The sequence below is a fragment of the Sipha flava genome, unplaced genomic scaffold, assembly GCF_003268045.1.
Source record: "Sipha flava isolate LNK unplaced genomic scaffold, YSA_version1 81_pilon_pilon, whole genome shotgun sequence".
In the NCBI taxonomy this organism is placed as follows: Eukaryota; Metazoa; Arthropoda; class Insecta; order Hemiptera; family Aphididae; genus Sipha; species Sipha flava.
In genome coordinates this window covers 922,343-934,447 of record NW_020273623.1, presented here as the reverse complement: position 1 = coordinate 934,447, position 12,105 = coordinate 922,343, and the positions used below count along the sequence as shown (strand labels likewise).

General features: G+C 29.9%; 2 protein-coding genes across 2 annotated transcripts; both read right to left on the bottom strand.

Moving 5' to 3' along the window:
* Positions 1-661: 661 nt before the first annotated feature.
* Positions 662-2,472, bottom strand: LOC112693180 (probable palmitoyltransferase ZDHHC24). The gene is made up of 2 exons (XM_025568130.1): positions 1,489-2,472; positions 662-1,353 (listed from the first exon to the last, which is right to left on the bottom strand). The coding sequence occupies exons 1-2, from the start codon at positions 1,775-1,777 to the stop codon at positions 785-787; spliced, it is 858 nt and encodes a 285-aa protein (XP_025423915.1). The 5' UTR covers positions 1,778-2,472; the 3' UTR covers positions 662-784.
* A 2,423-nt stretch (positions 2,473-4,895) lies between these two features.
* On the bottom strand, positions 4,896-8,435 carry LOC112693152 (suppressor APC domain-containing protein 2). Its single transcript, XM_025568088.1, has 7 exons — positions 7,869-8,435; positions 7,647-7,808; positions 7,052-7,579; positions 6,901-6,983; positions 5,654-5,800; positions 5,363-5,590; positions 4,896-5,290 (listed from the first exon to the last, which is right to left on the bottom strand). The coding sequence occupies exons 2-7, from the start codon at positions 7,774-7,776 to the stop codon at positions 5,189-5,191; spliced, it is 1,218 nt and encodes a 405-aa protein (XP_025423873.1). The 5' UTR covers positions 7,777-7,808; positions 7,869-8,435; the 3' UTR covers positions 4,896-5,188.
* Between the last annotated feature and the right edge of the window lie 3,670 nt (positions 8,436-12,105).

Sequence of the window (12,105 nt, the reverse complement as noted above, 5' to 3'; positions counted from 1 at the left end):
TTGAAAGGGCTGAAGTAGTTTCCTTAATTAGATTGTTAAAATTGTAAACATAATATATCAATTGTAATTTATATAGATACATTTGTATTCATACTTTAACATGTGTTAAGTTATAACCTAATATCAAATTGCTTTTAATCATGTATAGTAATGTGAAAAAACAACTCATTGTTTAAAAACCAGAACTTTTATGTTTGTATACCAAAGATTTTGTGTATTATTAATTTATTAATATCATTTATTTTTAGTTTATTGGAAAATTATTATTACTGATTGTTACCTAATTTATATACAGTGACAATGCATCCATATATTCTGGTCAATTAGTTTATAATTGAAACTTAGTGATATTTGTATATTATTGTTTTAATTATTTAAATCCATTTCAGGAGGTTTTGTACACAGTAAAGTATATCAATATTGTTGACACATTATATGTAATTGTATTTTTTTTTCACCTCATAAATTACCTATAGTGGATATAAAACTTTCATCAAGTGTCCTTGTATACATATTATACCTATTACAAAAATTAATAATTTTGTGTAAAACTCACCAAGTTTACTGGAAATGAAATATTTTTAAAAATAGAGTATAAATAAATTAATTTATTTATATATACACATATTTATATATTTTAATATGTTATAATAATTGCACACAAAAACATAAATTTATAATCTATTAAAACTTAAATTGTATTAGGCATACTTGAGTTTGTATATCACAGATAGTAAAGTTACAATGTTCATAAAGAGATTGGTTAATTCAAAATAATTTCGACTTAATCTCTTTTATACTGATTAATATGTTTCTGCCAGTCAATTCCATTACAAGGTAACTTGGACTTGATAAATGGTGAAATCCACGTTATATACCATTTTTCTCCAAAAACATTTTCCAGATTATGTGTTAAGCCAAAATTGTATTGATCATCTTGTTTTTCATGGCATACTTGACCTTTGCATACCTTATCCAAGTGATAAATTAATAACAATGTTGACATGGATATGGCTACAAGATTCAATGCAAGTAAAACTACAAAAATTTGGCCTATAGTTAAATGGAAGCCGGTTATTATTGACTGGATCGGTATTAAAACCATCAGGTCTGAAAATTGAATGGTTACTTCACAGTATATATAGTAACCAATCAAAATTATCTCATAAAAACTAGCTGTCGAAAAGTACAGCAAAAACCACAAGAAGTACCGTCTGTTGTAATGACCCACGCATGTTGTGCTAAAAGTACAGTGATGGTCTCTAGTCAAAATACAAATGTCGCATACGTCACAATGCCAACATCTTAGAGGCATAGCACATTGGCAAATATTGCAGTACATAATATTATTATCTGGAAAACGATAACAGTATTAATATTTATTCGAGTTTTTTTTAACAACCCCATATTTATATTATGAATATGTACATTATACAATTGATTAATAATAATAGTATGTATAATCAATTTATTATACTCATTACATACCTGTTGATGCGTGTTCAGACAAAATAAGCAGTCGTCCCACTATCGACGAATCTGCATATATTACAGCAATGAAATTCGTCAATATGTTGAAAACCATAAATGTTAAAAGCAGCACATGCATCAAATACCAGACCGATGGAAGCTGATACATGTACGGTAATATGTGAAATACATCAATACAATAGTATGTAGGTATCAACACCAACAGGAAAATGCATAATATCATTTCTACATAACTCTTTTTTCTCACAGCCTTCAGAAATTTCCATAATGGGTTCAAAATCCACATGATCTGAACACACTCACTTTTTCTCTATCACTCGGTTGACGTTGTCCGAGTGTATCTATACTGCTAAAGATGCTATGGTGCTAGTACAGAATAGATTAAATATAATTTATTCTGTGTTGCTAGTGAGGGGTGTTAGTGTAATTTGAGTAAATACTGTTATCAGCTTGTCTCAATCAATTGAAACATTTACTATGGTTACGCATGCAAACACGTAAAACGCGTATATTATTAAGACGTATTCTATATAGACATATAAGGATATATCTATGGTCCTGTCTCTTACAACAACTTGTAATTAAAAAAGTACTTGTACAATGTCCAAGGGACGTCAATTCATATTTTTCTAAGGGATGAAAATTTAATAGATAAGAGTATAATTAAAATACCTATACTATATTTATTGATAATTGTCTAAGTATGTCCATTAACAATGGTAGATTCTCAGTGGTGTAGGTAAAGATTATTTATGAAGGAGAGGGAGTTTGATATATTTAGGTAGGTAATAATTGTTTTTATTTACTAGAAGGAAATTGGCAAAGGGTTTACCCTCAATCCCCCTCCCTTACCTACCCCACTGTACAATACACTATACAGAAAATATTTTCGAGAGGGGCTACTTTGAATAGAGTTAATATACAACTGCTATCTAAGAATTACTAATAAGACACAGTAGGTACTTATCTACATTTCATTTACAGAAAGTCCCAAAACGATTTGACGTTGGACACAAATTCTAAATAAGCATAAAGTACCATTAAAATATAACATACGTTTAAATTAATTTTTAAGTTTTTTAAAACATTTTTTTTGGGGGGGGGGCTGTAGCCCACTAGGCCTATGTAAAAATATATCGAAAAGAATTTTTAGATGCAAAAGCTCACCGTTGTGCATGGTGCATCACACAAATGATCCACTGACGGTGCACACTAGTCTGCAACGGTTTCCGAAGCATGTTCACTAATATCAATGGTGCGAATTTAATGATTTTACATAATACGAACGACAAATTTTTGTATTTCTTCTTGTTACAATTACAGAATTCCGATTTGAATAAATTTAGCTATAGTTATGACTAGAGCTCGAATGTTTATGACTTGGCAAATTTTTTTAGCGCAATCAGAATTATACCCTAATATAATATTAATTTGATTCATGAAATCTCGAATGCAAATATGCAAACTTATTTTAAATATTTTTGGATATTTGACATTTTTGAACATATAAATGCATATATCGATTGTTTTTAGATTAAGTAGCATATATTTTATAAATTTTATGCATAATACTATTATAACTATTATTATAAATTATTAATAATTACTGTTAATTGTGTCATTTTCAGTCTACAAAAACTTATTGTCGGATCGTCAAAGGTCCTTCAAGTTTCAAAATATCAGCAAAATTATTGTTGTACACAATGCTTAAACTAGATAAAATATAACTTTAATAGATCGAAAACTAATATTTTTTTTTCATATTTATAAGCTGTGTTTTTTTATAATGAAGTAATTTTAAAAACACATTCAAAAGAGTAAATATATTTTTTTAATTAATATTAATTATTTTTTTTGCATATATTTGTTAAAAAAATAGATATATTTAATAAATTGTATTGCATATAATTGCATATTTTGACATTTTATACAGTATATTTTTATGAAATTTTGATCATTAACATTTAAGCTCTAGTTATGGCATTTAATTTTATTTATTTTAGATGCTGGTGGAAATACATGAATGTTAATTTTATTGGTTGTATTGCATGCTTGGATACATTTTTCTGGTTAACAAGTTAAAAATCACTTATGAAAATGAGAACCATAGAAATGAGTCACACAATTGCATACTCAGAGTTTATATTGAATACATTTGATGATAATATAAACTGTAATTTGAGGATGTTTCAGAAAATAAAAATAGCCAAGTTAGATTCACATATTGATAAGCATTTGTATCCAACACAGCACTCGGTTTTCAAGTAATTTGGTTGAACTTTTTTTTTTTATAAATAATTCTTAAGACATTTTTAGGGCCATCTAGGATGATGAAAAATATTAAATGTGATTTTCAAATCACCTTTTATACATTTATATACGTATAAATGTAAACATACTTTAAATAATATTGTTTAGAAATAAAAAAGAACAATAGTTTGACTTGTTTGTCTTTTATTTTTATAAAAATATCAAATTTAACAGTATTCATACATGTAAAAATGTTATATATAATATTAAGATGAAAATATTACATTAAAACAGTAAAAAAATATCTTTCATTAAAAATAATAACATAATAATTGCCATATCCCAAAAATAATAATATACATTAATGTATTATATCAGATTAAAATTTAATACAATACAAAGAATATTTATGGCACAAATATTTTAAACAAGCTAAAGGTAATCTTAGTTAAATAAATATTAAAAATTAGCAACAATAATTTGATATAAAATACTTTTTATTAATAATTAGAACAATATTGGCATCACAGAGTGGTGGACGAAAATTATAGCATAACTTTTGTTATTATATAAAAATGATACTTGAAACAATTAATAATTTTGGATAGAAACTACTTTCTTTAGTTATGCAATTGATAAATCACTTTTATGGCAGTTTCAATTGTAATTATAATTAATATAATTCACTTAACAAATTCATAAATATTATATTTTTATTTTTTTTTTAACAAGAAAATATACTTAATACTTATTTAAAAATATGTAATTTTAAAAATTTAAATTTACTAATAAATTGTTATTTTTTCACATCATATACATCTGATAAGTTAAAAATATTTTATAAAAATTATCAAGCCTTAAATGAGAATAAGGTAAATTCATAATAGTTAACATTAACATCTAGCACTGAAAAAACTCAGGTATGGCTGGTAATCATGACAATATTTAAAAACTTATGAGTAAAGCTCAGATTTTAAGTGGATAAATAAAGAAAGCATTTTAAATGTGGTAAAAGATCAGTTAATCAATTTATATATTTAAAGATTCTAAACTACCACCATTATAAAACCATTTTGATAAGATCAAAAAAATCAAATTAAGAATATAAATACAATAAAAAATCTATTTATAAGTAAAATAATTGGAACAATTTTTATTTATTTATTGTAATTGAAATTAAATGCATATCAGTGCTGAAATGCAGAAATGTATATTCTGATAAAATTGAAAAATCATTTATTTTAAAATCTAACTCCTAGTCATCAGAAACAGCATTAGTAACTACTTATTCTATATGTCTTAAATTGAGCTCGAAAATAATGGTATTTTTTTCTTACTTGTGTTCTATTCAAGCACCGATTTCCTTGTAGTCTAATACTTTATTGCACTTGGTAATAGATTCCTGATTTTAAAGCATGTATGATTGACCATCAGGTTTACTATCTAATCATTTACGTCCCATTTGGGTTCGTGTTTGAAATAACTCCCTGATAAGAGTGGCTTTTTCTCTCTCTAACATTGATATCCTTTCACTCTTCTGTCCTAATTCCTATAAAAACATACAATAAAATATAAATTTCATCTATGATATTATTATATAAAAATTGAATTGATAACAAACTTCAGTAAGAATATGGTTTCGATGCTTTAACGTAGCCATCACTTGAGGATTTTGATTTAACATTGTTCCAGGATTATTTGATGAATGTACAGCCAAGTTCATATGCAATGGTAGACCACCCCATCTTTCACCACCATCTGTCAATGCAGATAAATGTCTATTGACTTCTAAGACTCGAGCCCGCTGTAATTCAATACGTTCTTGCTGTGCTTCAGTCCATTGATCTTGCTTTAATATTCAATTCATTAGTTAATAATTACAATTGAATGATTTAGTGTTAAACAAGCTTACAGTGTGTGAATTTGTACGTCCAAGGTATTTCATTTTTTCTTGTACTGCGGCTATTTGTTTATGGTACCAATCTCTTGCTCTTTCAACAGCTTGAAGACCATGCATAAGGACTTCTTTTTCTTGTTCAACTTGTTTTATTCTTTTAAGCTATATTTTTGATTTAAAAAATTATTTCATAATAGAACTATTATAATATTGTGTTGGGATAAATCCAGGGGTGCAATTGAAAATTGTTAAATGGAGGGGGACAAACAGGAATATTATTATTTTTATTATATTATAATATTATTAATTATCATGAAACATGCTATCTATATACATAGTATTTGATAGTAAATACTTATAAATAATTATAATTTATATTTTGAATTACTATATACGTATAATCAAAAATATTAAATAAAAGAAAGAAACTTAATGGAGATAGTGATTACAACGCCAGTACCAAAGGTGGGCATTAACTTGTTAAAAAGATAAAGTTAAGTTAAAAAGTTATTTTTTTTTTTACTTTTTAACTTAACTAGTTAGTTTATTTTCTAATAAACTTTTTAACTTAACTAGATTAACTGGCAGTTTAAATAACTTAGCTTTTTACAATTTAAAAAAAATCTATCAAGTTAAAATTTTTTTAAATTTTTCGTTTATACGTAAATATTAATACAAAAATTAAATAATCATGTAATGTAAAATGGTCGCATATATTGTAAATCAGATGTCATATATGATTTTCTAGGTTGGGGGCCCTCCTTTATGTATTGGGTTCTGGATTCAGAATGTTATGTATAAAGAATTTTAACAATAAAGATAAATAAATATGGTAGCGAGTGACCCCTTGATGTATATTGTACAATGTCATAGTATTTTTCAAACACTTCAGCGCCACTGCAGTATATTATGATAACAAATTTAATAGAATTGTTTATTATAATTTAGGAAATAAATCTTTCTAAAGAACGAAGTCATTTTTTATGTGATCTACTTATTAATTAAAAAAATAGATTAACTTTTTATAAACTGAGTTAAGTTAATATTTTTTTCTTATTAACTTATAACTTATCGAGTTAAATTCATGAATTGTTAACTGTTAACTTTTAATTTATTGATATTGTGTTCTCTTAACTTGATTCGAGTTAATTATTTTTATTAACTTGCCCACCTTTGGCCAGTATCATAAATTTGCCCCTGGATAAATCTATGTTATCTTCGATAACCCATAGGGAACAATACAGCTCATTCTCTATACTCACCATATTGTAATCAACACCACTCTGGAGAGTATGACGTCTCGGTTCCCTTCTTCGTTGATTAATTCTTTTGTATGTTTGTTCACCTGTAAGTAAAAAAAATAAAAATATAAGTTACAGTAAAGTTCTGTTTATTTAAGTTTTTATTAATTACCCGATTGTTTTTCACTTCTAGAACTACTTTGATCATTTAATAATACTCCCAACTGCCAATTTTGCAAAGCTGTTCGTATTTCTGCTTTGTCGATTGTGCGTTCACCAGAGGCAAGCTGTAAACCACGCTCTAAGCCTGCTGCAGTTCTTGGAGGTTTGGGTGGTCCAAAAAGTGATGATGAAGTTGATTTTTGAGGTAACTGGTGTATATCTTTATTATTGCGCTCCAGAGCTAATTGTGGCATACTTAATGTTCTTTGCTGAGTAGGACGAATGGCAGCCATATTACCATTTGTCCACTGCACGTTGGGTTTGATGTCAACGTCCAAAAGTGGAGCAGAAGGAGGTCGTACAGAATCATTATCCCGACGACCGTTTTCCATTTGATTTCGAAGCAGACACATTTTTAAACCAGTACAAAAGCGGTCAAAAGATAACAATCCATTTGGTGGCGTTACCTTTCGAAGGCTATCCAATACTCCTTTTGGTAAACCTTTGGTGCCATCATCTTGCCATCGCGTTTCAATCTCTGTAATGGAAAAAGTTTAAGAATAATTTCCAGGGGAAAAATAAGAAAGCAATGAAAAAAAGTCTACCTGCGAATTTAACATAACCGGTCCTCTTGTCGTCCAATATGTCGAACAGCGTTCTCATAGACAAAACAAACTTTGGGGGTAGTCCTTCGGTGGCAGCATTTTTGACTTCTCCTACTTGTGTCGGAGTCATGACACAGTAATATTATCAGTTACGTATTGAAACTGTTGGGAGGAAAAAACATGTAAATTAAATTGTGTATGACTTTCGTTCGTAGTACATACCAAAACCATACAGCGACAACATTTATTACACCCCGATTGCAATCGCACACCATACGCGCGTGGACGATTCTAATGTGTACCTGCGCGGGCGAGCAGAATGCACACCGTGTTACTTACGCGTGCGTGGGCCGCTGGCGAATTCGAAAACGATATTTCGCGCGACAACGGCCGGACACGGGACGAGAACGAAGCCGACGGCTGTGGTGCGTGCGCGCGCGATCACAGACGGCCGCGACTCGATCTGTGGACGGACGGTGTCTCGCGTTGCCTGCGGCTAGAAAACGTGGTGCTGTGGACCCGACGACGGTGACGATGCGACGACGATGCTGCGATCACAACGGTCGTGATACGGCCGGCGGACGGCATGATGGTCGCTCGGTTCCCCGGCAGTAAGTGGACGACTATCGTATGGCGGCTATTGTGGACCCAGCGATCCGCTGCTGTTCTAGTCCCGCGCACTGCCTATTATTATTATTTTTTTCTCTGATGTACATGTACAGTGCCTACCGTACAGTGCGCCGTGCCCACCGACCCGTCCCACCCCGCCCGAGTACAGAACTGTTCGGTTACTGCAGCATGAGCGCGCGTGAACCGTTGTAGAGCGTGCAGGTATTTTTCGTATCAGTGCGTGTTCAACAGGTGCGCCGCCGCCCACGTACAGGTATTCCCCGTCGCGAAATCACGGCACCTCGACGAGCAGCTACTAGATCGCGCTCATTCGCACGACGGCGACGACGAAGTTCTAGCCGCGTTCCGTGACCACTAAGTCGTTGGAATCTGGGGACCTCTAGAGACCTGTATTAGACGGAATGCACTTTTACACGAATGTGTGTACTTATGCCGTAGGTTCGCGTGTACAACTATAATAACACGTGTTGATACTGTGACGTATTTACATAATACTCGTATGCCACCGTAAAATCGTCAGCGAAAACCAAGAAAAATATACGTCCAACCTTAAATAATAAAAAAACAATACCAATTAACAATCGAAAAATATAATGTAATAACAAAGATGACTCGATGAAATACTTTGGACTACACCCAGATAAAAAGCTGAGGTGAAAAATACATAAATCAAGGGTACACTATACTGAAAATGAGTGGCGGTTCTTGAGAAGCCACAAGGGGGAGGGAGGAGAAAATATTTTGCACATACTTATAATTAGCATACATATCCCATTTATTTTTTCCTATTGCTTGATACACGAGAAGTAATTTTATGTTCTAAAAACTCTATACCACAATGGAATAATATAAAAATATAGGTATCAATAAAAATATTAAAACAAAAATTATTTTTTATTCAAACTTAATTAACAGTCAAACTTTTAAAGGAGAAAACATTTTTGTAAATATTAAACAGTTATGACATAAAATTATCGCCAAAATAATTTTTAGTTAACCGTTTGCTCATTGATATTTTTAGTTTTTACACGGCTCAAGAGGGAGGACGGTTAACCTATCGCCTACTTCCCCCGTAAAACCGCCATTGCTGAAAATACTGTACCCATAATTAAATCACAGCTCAACCCTATGGATGAAATACTTTTTATTACCATACACAGCTATAATATAAGCACCAATAACCTATACATACCCACATAGACGTAGTAATTGGAAGCTCACTGAGAAAAATATACGAGATTCAAGGAAAACTTATTCATTGGGACTAATAAACCACAATATTAAATAAACAATTTAATTTATTTTTATTTAATTAATTATACATTATAATTTATCAAATATACCTACACGCTTTGTTAAGATAGGACCCAAAAGTGTTATAGGCACTACAATAATTATTTTCAGCTTAAAAAATGTACTTACACTAAGTGTAATAAAATAAAATTGATAAAAACCTATGATATTCTTTTTAATTGAACTCTCATTGTAAAATTTACCACAGAAAATATAACTAACCATTTTTAATGAAAGAGAATAGTACCTATATTTAAAAAGTTAAAATTTAAATTTGCTACAATTAAAAATATAGTAAAAAACACAGAGACCATTTTTATGAAAAAAACATCCATAATCAAATAGGTAATATATTAACATATTTGGGTATTTTAGACTTTAGATTTTACATTACAGTTTGGGATGCGCAAAAACCAGAATATCATTGCTTGGAATATATTTATTTTTATTATAATGTACCTAACTTTATCCTTCACGTATAAACGTATAACGTTAAAGATATTGAAAATTCCGTAATTATAACTATTTATAATCGTGGTGTCAACCATGAATTAGGATATTTATATTCGTAGCACGATGTAGATAAACAAATGTATTTACATCGTGATTCGTTGTGACAACATATACTCCATAACATACTGTAGAGAAGATTCTTCTCTATACAGTGGTTCATAATTATGTTGATGTTATGTTCTACACTCCATAACACGATTATAGATAGGATCTATAATCATATTCCATAAAGGGCAGATCTTTTGTCTAACCATCAGTTCCTATACCTACACAAAATTTCAAATTGCGTTCAAGGTCTTTTAAAATATCTAATGCAATATGACTAATAGAAAGTTTTGTTGGTTTTGACACTCCATATGTAATATTATCCACATTAATGCAATGGCGTAGACAAGGGAGGGGTCTAGGGGGCTATATCCCTCCCTCGTGGTCGTGTTTATGTAAATGTACTATACTAGTATACCATAATTTAAGTATTTTATAACTGTGAAACAAACTATTGTCTCAGATATTAATAATATACCCGTTTGTTATTGATATCTGTGACTCTCGTCCACTTCTATACTAACTAGATAAGCTACTCACGGCATTATCATTGAGAATGATGAAGCCTGGCCAGGGACGTATTTTAAGGGGAGCGAAGGGGGCGATCGCCCCCCCCCTCTTGAACCCGTATTTAAGGAATCGATTATATGAGTGATACACATTTCAATTTTTTTTAATGTGGATCATTTTATAACGAAATTAAATTACGCGTGGTTGTGAATACTGAATTGGGCTTTTTGTTGGGTCCATACTTAATAAAAAATTAAATAAAACACTAGTGAAACTTTCAAAATACAGACAGGTGTTAAAAAAGATATAAAAGTCGATTTTAAGTGGATCCGGCATTAGATTAAAAAAAAGAAAAAATAACCACAATTATTAAGGAATCACCTGATTTAAATATTAACAAAAATTTTACTTGTAAATGTTGAGCCTGAATTAAAGAAATAATTTGAGTCGCCCCTTCTAAAAGTAAGTCTAAATACGCCCCTGAGCCTGGCGGGAATGCTTTTATCATATATTCATCATGTTTTCGGTTGGCAAAAAAATATTAAACATTTGTTGGGTACTATTCTTACTATTTCTTTAATGAGTCAAATTTAAATAAATGAGAAGACGTAAAAGTTATAAATAATCAAGGGGAAAAATAGTGTTTACCACAAAAACTATATTTTTCACGTCCTAAGCGTTTTTAACATATTAGTTTATAATAAAAACATCAGTACCCGGAGCCGCGTTTAACGGAGGGGCAATTGCCTCGGGGCAGTAAATTTTTGAGGATTAACATAAAATAGAAAATATATAATTATAGTTATTCTTGTATGATTGTATGTCATCTCTTTAAATATTAAATATAGAAGATGATCTTTTAAAACAGACTGATTGGTCAGAAATTATCCACAAGGTCGCAACAATCAAATCAAGGAAAAAATTAATCTAAAAGAAAAGTAGTATAAAAAGTAATGAATGGATTATATTTTGTCACTTTTGGTAATTTTTTAAATTTATGTGAAGTATAATTAATATTTACATAAAAAAAAAAGTATAAAAATGTATTAAAGTATAATTAATATTTATAAAATTTAAATATATTTAGTAATTTGTAAATGTATTGCTCTTGCATAGTACACTTCTATCCTATCCTATCCGTTAATACGCTACTGACTATAATTAATAGTGCGGTGTTTATAATTTTGAATTGTAATTTTCTTAAGGGCAGCATATCTTAATTAGCCCAGGGCGGCTACATTGCGACACTGACACATATTATTAAATAAAACTAAATTGGTTAATTTATGTAGTTAACTAATAATATTTGAAGTTTTGGCTTAAGTAGTTAATGAACTAGTAAGTATTAAATAATTTAAAAAGGATATTTCATTTCTGATATATATTTCTTTTAGACCCCAAATTATATAAGATATGATTTTTTAACTATTCAAATTATTTTTTAATTATTTTTATTAAAATGGGTGAC